This window comes from Hippocampus comes, unplaced genomic scaffold (genome assembly GCF_001891065.2).
Source record: "Hippocampus comes isolate QL1 unplaced genomic scaffold, H_comes_QL1_v1.1 scaffold22, whole genome shotgun sequence".
In the NCBI taxonomy this organism is placed as follows: Eukaryota; Metazoa; Chordata; class Actinopteri; order Syngnathiformes; family Syngnathidae; genus Hippocampus; species Hippocampus comes.
The window spans coordinates 3,733,572-3,747,682 of NW_017806175.1; the positions used below are offsets into that span (position 1 = coordinate 3,733,572).

Below are 14,111 nucleotides of genomic sequence, written 5' to 3' on the forward strand. Positions count from 1 at the left end.
CTAAGAGTCGTGTAAACTCCGCCGACAAGGACTTACCACATACTTCCTGAGGAATCCCTCTCTCCGAAAGCACTGTAGGAGCCATCGTGACGTTTGTAGGTCAGTTGTCTCTGGTAGCCTGGATAAGAATGAAAAAAGGGGGGGTTATGTCGAAATTAATTTCACATCGAATTGGGGAAAACCACTGTGTCCAGCTGCATTGTATTTCCCCTTAAACTGCTGTTGCGTAGCATCTTAAATCAAACAACTTTTGGAGAAAATATACAGTACAAATACTTGACTTATTTTTAATGACTTTTTACATTTACTAATTTTAAAAACGGATATCTATTCATTCCATGCCTTACTTTCCCAGAAGACACTTTTTTTACAACCTGCGTGGATTATGAGTGTAAAAAAAAAAAAAAAAAAAAAAAAGATGCAAATACAGTGAAACTCCTCAACAACGAAACCGACATGGGCGAAAATACCCCCTAGTGTGAAAAAATCTTCATGCATGAAAGCCATTCCCATTTTTCTGTTCCCTCTACAATGAAAAGTCCCCCTGTTGCATAATACGAAATCTTTTTCTCTACCCTTGCTTCGCAACGAGATTCACTACGATGAAATTTGCTACAGTGAAAAGTCCCCTGTTGTGAAAAATGTCTTGCCGCAAACATGATTTCGTTGTAGAGGAGTTTCACTGTAGATTTTTTATATTTTTTTACTCAGTCCTCCACGGATGAAAACACAATTATAAAACCAAATGGAGGTAAAGTCAACAACGGTTGAAACCTTAGGGTCTGACAAGACAGCCAAAACAGGAAGCGAAAGCGAAATGCAGGAACGTGAACGAGGGAGCTTTAACAAAAACGCCAAAAGATTCCAATGCCCATGATATTCCCCATCAGTGGCCTTAATAAAGAGAAATTTGTTTGATATTGTCGGTTACCAGAATGGTTCTTGGCAAATGCGTTGTCTTATGTGCACCCAAAGAGCACTTGCTTCCTCCATTCAAAAAAAAAAAAATCTGGACTGGCTTCTTTAGAGCACCTCGTTGTCGCCCCCGAGTGTGTGCAGGTCACACTGAGAAAGTTGGAGGCGCCATGAGACGGGTGAGACGAAGGAGTGTGTTTCTAAGTCTGATGTGACAGCCAGCACGCGGACTGTGGTTGTTGACCCTCAACTTAGAGGTTCCACTGTACGTCAAAAAGCATGTTGATTCCTTGGAAACTGCAGTTGTTCCTTCAACAAATCCATTCCAAACAAAGCTGGCACAATCCACTCAATAGATGTAATGTGGCTTCCGAAAGGCCAAAGCGAGAAGGAGGGCTTCGACATCAAGAAGAGTGGGAGGAAAGCATGGGCCGGGGTGTTCTAGTTCCAGTCCATAATCCGGAGTATTCACTGCCAACCGGGTCAAAGTTTGCTTTAGTTCCACAGACAAAATCCATTCTCCAAAGTAAACGTCACTCCTGGAGTTTCCACAAAACACAATGACGGTAGAGAAGTTGCCAGCAATTTCTTCCGCTCCTTTGCACAACAAGGCATTGATGGATTGGAGTTGTTGAGAGGCACGTTTTGAGAAGCGACGCTCCCATTTCCTGAGTTTTAACAGCTTGCCCGTGGGGGCATCAACACAGTCCCCAACGAAAGATTTAGGCTCTGAAATTTGTTTCAATTTTCTCGAATCATTTTTATTTCTTTTAACCCTTTCAGGGACAGCGGAAACGACAGTGGACAGTTTGTCATGTTATCAGGTTACTCAGTGCATGAAAGAGTTAATTGTAAAATTCTGCACTAAAAGTAAAACGCAGGTTCTCATCTCTCAAGTATTTTTGGGGGTCCAAGAACCTTTTACAGGGGAGAAATTTGTCCGAGGGCCATGAATATTTTGGAGCCCTAATGAGCAGTTTAGCAGACAGAGTGTACCTTGCAAGAGGTAATCGGTGGCTTCATTCTCCACCTCAAGGCTGAGCTGCCGAGTCTTTTGCAGATACTTGAGCACGAAGACGTTGGGCGCAAAGTGGATCATGTTCTGCTCCCCGCATCCGAACGGCAGTCGCAGCAGCTTGTCCAGGTTGTTCAGTGTGGGCCCCATCACATCGCCTAAAAAAGTAAACAACAGTCATTCCCAACGGTTTGGATACGAGTGAATCCGTCTCCTTGTGAACACGTGCCGATCAAAAATGCAGAGGCTTGCTCAGACCCGGGCACCATGTTGTGCGGGACCCCCAGGGTGAAGGCTTCATTGTGGTTCTCATCAGAGTCTTCTTTCCTCCAGATCTTAAACTCCCCAACCGAGCCCCATCCTGTGGAGAAGCCTATGTGTCGAACCTGAAGTGAAATTTGAAAAATTATTTGCAAATTATCTCTATTTAAAAAAAAAAATGAATATAACTATAGATTGTAAATCATTTTTTATGGATTTTCACAGCAGATTGGCAAATCCGAATTTGTGTGGTACCATGTTGTACCACAACATGCCAGGCAACACTGAGGTAGAGATGCAGCATAATTAACAGCAAGAAGAGGCAGAGAAGGTCCACAACAAGGCTCTCCTGTGAGAATCGTTCACACAGAGCTTTGAATATACGGTATGCTTGTTAGTATTGTTGTTTGATGTTGCACCATTGTGATAAAGTAGCACGTGTTTGAAGGTTCATAAATACCGTAACATTTATAGCTATGCTAATACAGTAACCACCCATGTTTTATCAACGGGGATAATTTACAAATCACCCACGCTCTATCCATGATATAGAAATACCCTATTTAAAAACTTTGTAGGTATGTTTTTAATTGCATTTACAGCACTTTTTTTATAAAGGTCTTGAAACACACTTTTAAAACAATAGAAATACATTTATGCAATGGATAACAAAAATACTGTCGTCTAATAGTGTACTGATGCCTCTATGTGGTCACAGTAAACAAACTCTGATTTTCCAAACCAATAAACTGATAAAATGAACCCACGGCCGTCATTTTCTGTAGGCGTAAAAAGCAGGATTACAGCAGTTGACGTGCTATAATTTTCACCAAAACGAGGCTGTGCTGAAATACTTCTTCAATTTGTCATTCTTTCAATATTTTAAAAAGACAAACCTGTAAAGGGCTCGTGCCAAACCACTCAAGGATGACTGATGCATTGGACGGATGTAAACCATGGCCCACCTGAGAAAAACAAAGTAAAAAAGCTAAAGAAAAATGATAACATCACAACAAATACGGTGCATCCCAGAACGGGCCAATGGCACAAGGCGAATGGCAGGGGAGGAGCATCCCAGCCAGTGAATGGCAGACGGGAAAACAGCCTGAGATGACATCGGCCTGTTAAAGCACGACTTTTCGAGAAGGCCCGGCGGTAAATGCCGGACCAGTCTTCCTATAATCTCCTCCGCCTTTCATTTATTTTCTTGCTGGAAGGATATTTATTCACTGACAAGAGAGGGTCCACAATAAGCATTTCTCAAGAATAATGACGTCAAAACTGCAGCACGACAAACGTGCTCCAGTCTAGAGATCACATGGCATGTGATTGTTATGCCACACATAGCTTTGAGGGCAATGGTTTTGACTCCAGGAGCATGTGATTATTAGGCTGCAAACAGCTTCAGTGTGCCTCAGAAAATCTTCATAACACACAGAGCTTTTGAGGGAGGAATATTTTTGATGACATAAATGTGTAAATGATCTGTGACACGTCAGTCTTGAAGATGTTTGTTTTGACAAACAGAGCGTCTGCTTATTTGGCCACAAATACAGTAGCTCAAGGATATTTATATTCCCATCTCAACAGAGGAGGGTCCGTATTCAGCGTTACTCATGAGTATTGATGTCAGAGGTACAGCAAAACACTGTGCTCGAGCCTCGAGTCTCCCATGACCTCATATATGAGTGTGAGATTAGGATGCCAATCATAGCTTTGAGAGGGACTCGTCAACCGAAGTGTGGTAATTAGGCTACACATATCTTTAATGTACCTCATTGAACCTTAATGCCACACATAGTTTTGACAGTGACTGTTTTGACTACACAAGCAAGTGATGATGCCAAACATAGCTTTGAGAGTGATTGTTTTGACGACACAAGCAAGTGATGATGCCACACCTATCTGTGAAAGTGATTGTTGACGACACAAGCATGTGATTGTGACACACCTATCTGTTAAAGTGACTGTTGACTACACAAGCATCTGATTGTGGCACACAGCTTTGAGAGTGATTGTTTTGACGACACAAGCATGTGATTCTTAGGCCACAAATCACTTTAAGAGTACTTGATTTGACGACATGAGACTTTGCCAATGTTTGCTTAGACGACACATCTGCTTGTAATTATACATGTACAATAGCTTTGAGAGTGATTTTTTTTCACTTTGCGACTGTGTGATTGTTATGCCATACAGAGATTTGAGCGGGATGGTTTTGAGAGTGTGTGATTGCTATGACGCATAAATCATCGAGACTATAAAACTCTCAAAACTTCGGCACCGTCATATTGAGGAACAGAAGAGGACATCTACCTGCACCAGAGAGCCTTTCCAGAAGATCCAGAAGCTGCGGAACTCATCCCAAGAAAGGATGTCCGGTGTGGCGACACTGATGAGCGGCTCGCCCATCTTACCCAAGGATATCCAGGAGCGAGTGTTCTGCCGGCCACCCAGCACAATCTCAACCATCTCGGCGCTGTCGTGCGGAGTGGGTGAGAGGGCAAAATGGGCGTCGTTGTGGGTCTTCACGGCCACCTGGAACTGACTCATTTTGGCCGGCTTTTTCACATACTGATACTCATACTTGTTGGGGGTTGAAATGTGAATTCTCTCTGGTGACAGAAATAATATTCTCAGGGACTCGGATGTGTAAAGCACAACATATCTGCATTCCTTTGGAAAGCCCTGATATGTGTGGTTGAACCTGAAGTTGAACATGGAAGATTTTAAACAGCATTTTGCATGATTAAACTACTACTTTACTATTTGCCTTGAGACAGTGAAACAGTATCACTTAACAACTGTGATCATGAGGCAGCTCTCATTTAGTATACAGTGGGAAAGTGACACTGCAGTTGAATGCATACATGTACTAATCAACCCAAGGATGCACTTACCATTGGGACAAAAGAAGACACTATAGGTATATTCTCTTGGCAAGCCTTCTGGCTGCAAAAAGGTGGAAGAAATGAGAACACCTGAACTAACAAGTCAAATGATACATTCGGTAGAGTTTATGACATAATGATGGATGACCACTTACTTACCTCCACAAGGACGGTCCTACGCACAAAGTCCAGGCCAGTTGGTGACCTTCTTTCCTCCACATCATTTCCTGTTTTGCCTGACTGTAGTGAGTCGGAACAGCAGCTAGTTTCGCTGTAGGCGATGGCTCGGGCTGTCAAAGCAAACGGAGAAAACAAGGTCAAAGTATCGCTGCTGTTTTTCAATGATCATCTGAAGCCACTATGTCCCGTTTATTTTGGCCGCTTTCATTAATGCTCAGACATACCAGAATGATGATCAGTAGAACCAAAGTTAAATGATCTCATCAAATTTGTAAAACTTGATGGATACCAGACTTTTTCCTCCATCAATGAGAAATCAGATTGTTATAAATTACATCACTTTAATGTATTTTTGATGTTTTAATATTTGTGATGATCCGACCTTGAGGCTCACAATGCTACTTATTAGAAACTGTTCTGTGTTTTAACCTTAAGATTCGCAAGGCCACACAAGGAAGGGTGTGATTGTTATGCCGCACAGTTTGGAGAGAGATATCTTTGTGTCCACTTGAGCATTTTATTGTTATACCACACAGGAGTCTGCATAACTACACATGTGTGATTGTTTTGACAAACATATATTTTCAAATGATTTGTCATTATTAGGTGACACAGCTTGAACGTGCCTCATATTCAGTAATCTTAATATAATACATAACCTTGAAAGTGATTGTTTTGACTATACATGTGTAAATGTCATGACACCCATAGCTTTTAAAAGAATTGTTTTCGCCTGCAAGAGGGTGTGATTGTTATGCCACACATTGCTTTTAGTGATTGTTTTGACGACACAAGCATGTAACTGTTACATAAGAAATGGCTTTGAGAGTGATTATTTTGCCTCCACAAGCATGTGATTGTGACGCCACACGTAGCCTTGAGAGTGAATGTTTTTTGAGTAGACGACCTGATTTTTAGGCCACTCATAGCCTTAATATGGAACACATAAATAACCTTAATATGCCACACACGATGATAATGTTTCACACATCGCCTTGACATGCCATACAATAAAGAGAGCAATTATTGCGACTTCTTGGGGACTGTGTAAATAGTTGCTCGAACTCACTCGGTGCTACAAAACATTTTTCTTCGCTCATGAAATAATATGTCGTCTTTTCGAAAGAAATTAAACACCACACTTCTAGGTAACCAGAATGAAGAAAAAAAAGACTCCTTGGTGAAGATGAGGGGTGTCAAACTCATTTTTGTCGCGGGCCACATTGTTGTTACAGTTTGACTTGGAGGGCCGTTATGAATTTTGGGAAACCATAATAAATGTTTAATCACCTCCACATATTACATACATAGCGCACAACAAATGGATGGATAACTAGTTTTAAAATCAGAAGTCAAGAATAATGACTGTTATTGTGGATTACATATGACAATTTGAAATTTTGGTTCAGACTTTAGCAAGCATCATGGAACTTGACATGCTTGATTTGCTTTCGCGGGCCACATGAAATGATGTGGCGGGCCAGATTTGGCCCACGGGCCTTGACTTTGACACCTGTGGTGTAGATGATAAAGTTAAGCATGTTAATTTACCAACGTATACAGTGAGACTCAATATTTGGTCATTCATAAGTCAACATCATTAATTGCCCCGTGGGGAAAAAAAAAGAGATAAGTCAACAGGATATCAGCACACACTGCCGTTCGTCTAAACATTGTTTGTGGACATCATGTCCAACATCCATTGCATTACAAAAAACAAACACGCCTGGACAAGGACTCTCACGTTGGGAAGTGGACCTGTGCCAGCGGAGTCTCTTTGTTTGTGTGAAGTGAGAGGGAAACACAAGGGGGCCAGGGGAGTCGTAGTGGGGCCATGGGGGCGCCCATTGACCGCCGGTGACCTGCAAACTCATCAACATGCCACTGAGTGTCACAGCACAGCTGTGGCGGCTCCCCTGCTGCTGGCCTGCTTTGTTCTCACATGCGCTCCGGAGGGGAATGTTTGTACCTCGAGGTGGGTGAGCAGATCGCACACAGCCGACAAGGGCACGGCTATTTGCAAGGCTTCATGCTGGGGAGGCCAATGCCCGGGTGACACGCCAATTAAAAACTGCAGTCGTGAGTACCAAGAACTAAAAGTTCCTGGAATTTCAGCTGGACATGCAGATTCAGTTAATCACGGACCACCAGAGAAGAAACACCGGGCATGTGATTCATTTGGGAAAGTGGCATATTGATTTCTTGAGGGCAGAGACTTCATCACACATTTGAAGATTTCTCCAAATCTGACCAGATGGAGGAGAGATTTTCATTTTGTGTCAGGTTTCATTCAAAATGAATATTGTTCTTATCGATGGACTAAAAACCACTGCAAATGAAAAATAAGGGTTGTCAAAAAAAAAAAAGGCTCTATGGCAGGAAATCTCAGCCTTTTCTGGTTGACAGCAAGACTAACATCTGTTTGCAAAAAAAAAAAAATCTCAAGAAGTCATTTAATCTTTCCAAGTTGCCGCATTTACAAAATAAGACATTTGAAAGGTTCTTGTTCGCAAGCTGAGCACAATGTGGTCTCATAATGATTTCACCATGGCTAAAGACTGCTGGGAGCTATCGGTGGTGATGGGTGTGGAAAAGAGAGTCTTGAATCCTCATTTTTGCACTCTGTTCGGAAGTAATCTTGTAATACTGTTGTGTGTACTGTCCCTTTAAAGGAGAACTCAAGCTTTTCACCCGAAAGGGGACGCGCTTGTAAGTGAATCGCTAGTTAGCCAGCTAGCTAGCTGTTTCGCAATATGCTCAATGTAGACAATCCGACACAATGAAAGTGGACGCGCTTGTAAGTGAATCGCTAGTTAGCCAGCTAGCTAGCTGCTTAGCAGTATGCTCAATGAAGACAACCCGATACAATAAGTTTCTTATTGTAATTTTACGATATGTATTGACTTTTCGGGACTGTAAATAGGGCTCAAATGTTTCATATAAAAATAAACAACAGTCACGTCTGTCAAAGCATCATATCTCAAGTCAAGTCCAGAGTCATTAGCTCCCAAGTTTTTGTCAATCCAACTTACAAATCATCAAAACGGTGACCAGTCCGTAACCATGACGTGGACTGAAATGAAGACACGTTTTGACACCCCTGCTCTATCGAATTAACATAGTGGATGCAGCGGACCAGGACCAAATGCTTTGGAGTCATAAAACAATTGACTGTCCATCGGTCAGAAGACAACGTGAAGTGAAAAAGATGGCAGGCTCTGTGGATACCTGTGATGTTTGCTGGACCCAGTTCACTAAAAGCCAACACGATGGTGGTTGGTGTGGCCTCCCCAGGAGCCACGCACTTCTTCCTGGTGAGGTGGTGCTTTCCAGGATGACCAATAAACTTGATGCCCTTTGGAACTGACACTTTAATGTGAACCTGTTCAAAAAGAAAATGAATAAAACATTGGGGAGTAAACAATCTTTCTCGCAGTCCCACCCTCGTAAGGAGCATTACCGCCAGGGAAAATGTTTTTGGTCTTTTTTCTTTTTTTAAAGATCTCTTTGAATTCTTCATACAAACTGACTCATGTTTCTCAAGCTCTCCGGAGGATTATATGCCGCTCAATGTCCAGCTCTAATCGAGGAATGCCCTTTTATCCACACTCCAGAAGTCATAAATAAAAGAGCAGCAAATATAGGAATCGCATGTTGCCGACCGGGATGGAAATCAAAGGAATGCAATATACCCGTTTGCATCTTCATCTAACACGAAATCAGGGACATCTGCAAAGATCATGATGTCATCTCTTCGGAGTGAGGGATGGACCCGTTTGAGGCTAACTTGCAGCTTATGGAAGGCTCCTCAAAGGGTGTATTCACACGAGGCCATTTGAACCAGGCCAGACTTGAGCGCCACTCCCGCTGGCCCATCTTGCTGTGCCAATCCTTCCACATGTCACAATTTCAAACTGTTTTGTTCATTCGCGACTGGTACAGAACTACTTAGAACATTCCCCAAATTTCCCCATCTTCACAAGAAAATTTCATACTTTGTTACAAATTTACTTCCTCCTCACAAATTTCTTCACTGACTCAAATCATTCAAAATTCAAGTACTGTATAATGTTCCACTTTCTGTTCAACGATGGGCAAATACCGAATAGGTCATCAGATGAATCCCTAATTATTTTTGGGGAATCGATTATGGTACTAAATACCTTTTTTTTTCATTTCAAATTGGCCAAATACTCAAAATTTCCGCTTATCCACCGTATTCTCCAAGCAAACTGATTATCTTTGTGTTGAATCAAAATAAAACAGTTAATTTTACTGTGGAAAACAATGATTGATATTTTTGCCTATTTTCTGACATGTTACGCACCAAACCAGGAACTGAATCATAGTTCATTTCGGTTTGTGCATTCTCTGCACTGTCAAATTGAAGAAATTTGCTCCTTTATTTTATTTTATTTTATTTTGCTGCATGTTTTTTTAAACTCAATATTCTGCATTATGGCGGCCCATTGGGTCCAGTGGTTTGCGCGTTGACCTCACAGTGCAGAGGTACCGGGTTCAATTCCAGCTCCGGCCTCCCTGTGTGGAGTTTGCATGTTCTCCCCAGGCCTGCGTGGGTTTTCTCCGGGTACTCCGGTTCCCTCCCACATTCCAAAAAAAAAAACATGCATGGCAGGCTGATTGGACACCCTAAATTCTGTTCTTTAATTGACTCAGCAATAAAGCCCTGTCTACACCCTGTCCATCTGGGTGTCAATCATCATCCTCATACCTCAGCACACGTTGGCAGATAGTTGTAGACAGTCAGGGGAACTTTGGTTTGCTCCCCTCGGATCAAGCTGTAAGGCAACGTGAAGTCCACAAAGAAGGGCTTGAAGGTACGAAGCTCCGCTCTCTTAGCCAAGCCGAGGCCCTTGTCTTTGGACAGGCCGACAGCTTCTGTCACCCACGTGGTGATGGAGTCGGGCATGTCCAGGCGCAGCTCCGCTTCGCCTGTTTCGGCGCTGTCGGAGGCACGGAAAAACCCTCAGTGAAACACCATGTGTCAATATCAGCTTTTTTCCAGGTGTAGAGGGAAGACGGTGAAGAAATCATTAAAACACACTTGTAAACACATTGTAAATATGTTTGAACAGGAAGCCGAGAGGAGTCAAGTGGCGTATTCGGGTTTGCTCCGTTTGGTCGAAAACCGGTTTTCGGTCGTAATCCGAGGCGTAAAAATCTCAAATTTTCCGGTCAATGGCAAGATAAAATTGATCCCAGCAATCCCATTTTTTTCCGAGAGCGTACATGGGCTTGGTCTGACCACAAAAATGTGTTTTTCGTCAAATAAAGAAGGATATTGTCAAAAATTAAAAAGTGTTAAAATTGTGACTAGCAAATCCCTAATATGTGTGTGTGTGTGTGGGGGGGGGGACTGTATTGTGAAAACCCTTTTTAAAAATGATCACAATATATTGTGTGTTCCAACCCGACCAAAAAAAATAAAATCCCCAATATAGTGAGACAACACTGTATTGGCAAACCTTAATTGAAGAGACGTTTGGGCTGATGCGAACAGAGGATCATAGTTAAAAACATGTTTACTGCTCGCTTGATCAAAGTCGACTTTAATAGACCTTAAGGGCAAATCAGAGCTTTTTGGAAAGCAGGCGGAGCTGCAAGTCTTTTCCAAAGGAATCAGGCAAATGGAAATCTCCAGGCCGCCGTTCATTTATGTTGGCCGAAAATGAATAGAAGGAGTTGTTGAGAGAGTGACAGTCCACTCCAAGACCGGACGGTTTAAGAGGCACATTCACACACATACGGGAACAGCTCCTGGAAGCGAACTCCCATCCGTCTCCAAACTCGAGATTTCGATCATCTCTCGATCGCACTTTCCTCCCTTTGCCTTGCTTCTCCTCCTTTCTCCCATCCCCCGTTCAATATCGATCGGGTTTACATACCTGACGTTGAGGCAGTGCCACACCCACGTCTCCGGGAAGAATGTTCGCCTTCGCTTCTCTGGTCTGCGAGCCAAACATAAGCCGACATCACTTAAAAGGCCTCAGCTGCTCACAATAAAACAACACCATAAAAGGGGCCAATGATTTACTGAGGATTTGCACGCTGACATTCTACTAAGTCACGTCATGTGTTTAATGTTCATCACCGCAACGAGTAGCATTAAGGAATGTCGGCACGGAATACGGACGAGCAATCACATGTAATTCCTTTGTTTTTCTCCGCTCGTCCGTTTTCCGAGCGCTGATTGAAGACCGACATGTTTGTTATTAAAGTCATGAAGTAACTGTTTTGTTTTTCAACGAATGGAGGTCCGGCATACCCCCTAAAAATAAATAAAAAAGACCTCCGTCAAAGAAAACATTGATACGTTTTCAGCCAGACGATATGAAAGACGCTGTACTTGAAAATTGCAGCGGGGAGGCGGGGGGTGAATTATATCTCCTCATTCTGTTTGACAAAATGTACAAGTTGCTTGAATCCCCATATATCCGATTAAAAAAAAAAAAAATCAGTTCACCGTGTCCGAGGCAAAAATATCTCGCTGTTGCCACGTACCTGACGGCCGAACGAGGGTGCATGGCGGCAACCAGGGTGGCGCTGTGCGGCTGAAAAGCAGGGACGGCCTCGTCGGTGTACATCCCGCCGCTTTGCCGGTGGTTCAAACTCACGATGTCTGTCATCACAACGAGCCCCGTTTCCTGGGTTCAACATACACACAGATTAAAAGCAATTAAAAAAAAAAAAAAAAAAACCACCAAGATCATGAGCAGGAATGGTGCCGTCATTCATTTTTATGCCGGTGTTTCCCAACCTTTATTGAGCAAAACGTACATATATATCTCTTATGGTAAATAAATGTAAATTTTTGCATCAAATGAAATTGGATCATTTCCCGCGGCAACACCCGATGGTTCCCTTTTGTTTAGGAGACAGTGGTCAAAATAATGCGTTCTCACTGTGAAAGCAAAGCGCGCGTCCTTGGTGACATCCCAGTGCCACGGAAAAACCGAGGAGCGTCGGCGTCTCTTCGACGAAAGCCCGGGCCACCAAAAGTGTCCGTCGTCTTTCTGAACGCCGAAAGCGTCGGACACGTCAAAGTCGGACAGCTCTTTGAACACCTGAGGGGAAAAAAAAAAAAGCAGATTTGTAAAAAGCAGATTTTTGATGCTGCGCTTTTTGAATGCATTTGAAAACTGTGGAAACTAAGAAGTTGAATTCATAAAAGTTCAACTCGCATGATACGGCTCGTTTTCACATTTATGGTCATTTGATTAACTCATTCAGTACCAGCCAATTTTAGACCAAGTCTGAAAAGACGTTTAAAAACGTCTTTGGGAGTGAATGAGTTAATTCCGGGAAAGGCGTACCCCGCTGAATTTCCTTTTGAAAATCAATTCATTTGCTGTCTTTACCGTTAACGCCCCTGGAGAGAGTCTCATTATATAGTCGCAATACACCAGAGGGATCTGTGAGCAGAAATGCCAGGACGAGGCAGCCATTTTTTTTTTTTTTTTTTATTCACGCAAGGACCGACCTTGTCTGGGCTGAGTTGGAAGTCCGGCTTCAACAAGTACAGGCTTTTGTCCACAGTGGCCACGCAAACGCAGGAGCCCCTCGCCGCATGGATGCGCATGCTCACCGGGTCACCTGGCATGGACTCATTGGGGCGTCGGACACGTCAAAGTCGGAAAGCTCTTTGAACACCTGAGGGGGAAAAAAAAAAAAAAAAGCAGATTTGTAAAAAGCAGCTTTTTGACGCTGTGGTTTTTGAATGCATTTGAACATTGTGGAAACTAAGAAGTTGAATTCAAAAAAGTTCAACTCGCATGATACGGCTCATTTTCACATTTGATTAACTCATTCGGTACCAGCCAATTCTAGACCAAGTCTGAAAAAAGACGTTTAAAAACGTCTTTTGGGAGTGAATGAGTTCATAACGGGAAAGGCATACCCCGCTGAATTTCCTTTTGAAAATCAATTCATTTGCTGTCTTTACCGTTAACGCCCCTGGAGAGAGTCTCATTATATAGTCGCAATACACCAGAGGGATCTGTGAGCAGAAATGCCAGGACGAGGCAGCCATTTTTTTTTTTTTTTATTCACGCAAGGACCGACCTTGTCTGGGCTGAGTTGGAAGTCCGGCTTCAACAAGTACAGGCTTTTGTCCACAGTGGCCACGCAAACGCAGGAGCCCCTCGCCGCATGGATGCGCATGCTCACCGGGTCACCTGGCATGGACTCATTGGTGGACAGAGAGATAGACACCTGCAAGGCACACGACAGAAAAAAAGTCGAGTGGCACACACATTCGTTGCGGGACCACGCTTGTCACTCAACACACTTGATCCATTTTTCTTCATTGGAACGAAATGACATTTTTCCATTTTACCCTCCCAAAAATCACAACAAAAATGTTTGCATTGTGTTTTCTGTAGGGGGGGGGGGAGCACTTGTTTTAAATTTTTTTTTTGTTTTTTTTTATGTGGTGGCAATGAAATCCGATCGAACGAAATGAAATTTGTTTTTGCCCAATTGCTTCAATTCAATGAATATTGTTGTACTCCTCCTTGTGGCGTGTGCGCTTTTGCCACCTGAGGGCAAAGAAGAAGTGAAAAAAGGTGAACTTGTGAGTAATGAATTGAGAAATTACCGTAGCAATTTGTCATATGGAAAATTACAACGTCCGAATGATTTAAATGTGCAATTCCCCACATCAATCCAACTTTTTCTTTGGCGCACGGTCCCAAATTAGCTGCAGTTAATGGGTTCCACTGGCCTCCTTTCACCAAGGCGCAACCTGTCATCCTCTCCTGTCATGACCCAAATCATCTGCCTGCGGCCCAGTATGGCCTCTGTCTCATCATGCCTCTGCAACGCCCCCC

At 43.0% G+C, this 14,111-nt stretch overlaps 1 protein-coding gene across 2 annotated transcripts in view; it reads right to left on the bottom strand.

Moving 5' to 3' along the window:
- Positions 1-14,111, bottom strand: part of cpamd8 (C3 and PZP like alpha-2-macroglobulin domain containing 8) — a 50,238-nt gene that overhangs the window by 19,881 nt on the left and 16,246 nt on the right. The window contains exons 16-29 of one of the 2 annotated variants that reach the window (XM_019896974.1): positions 13,458-13,494; positions 12,764-12,876; positions 12,186-12,347; positions 11,785-11,927; positions 11,169-11,231; positions 9,995-10,226; positions 8,491-8,644; positions 5,242-5,372; positions 5,092-5,143; positions 4,508-4,806; positions 3,088-3,156; positions 2,160-2,316; positions 1,912-2,088; positions 37-118 (exon numbers count right to left, since the gene is read on the bottom strand). In XM_019896974.1, coding sequence (XP_019752533.1) covers positions 37-118; positions 1,912-2,088; positions 2,160-2,316; positions 3,088-3,156; positions 4,508-4,806; positions 5,092-5,143; positions 5,242-5,372; positions 8,491-8,644; positions 9,995-10,226; positions 11,169-11,231; positions 11,785-11,927; positions 12,186-12,347; positions 12,764-12,876; positions 13,458-13,494 — 1,871 coding nt within the window. Of the gene's footprint in view, positions 1-36; positions 119-1,911; positions 2,089-2,159; positions 2,317-3,087; positions 3,157-4,507; positions 4,807-5,091; positions 5,144-5,241; positions 5,373-8,490; positions 8,645-9,994; positions 10,227-11,168; positions 11,232-11,784; positions 11,928-12,185; positions 12,348-12,763; positions 12,877-13,344; positions 13,495-14,111 lie in introns of both variants that reach the window. The other variant, XM_019896972.1, reaches the window with a different exon arrangement.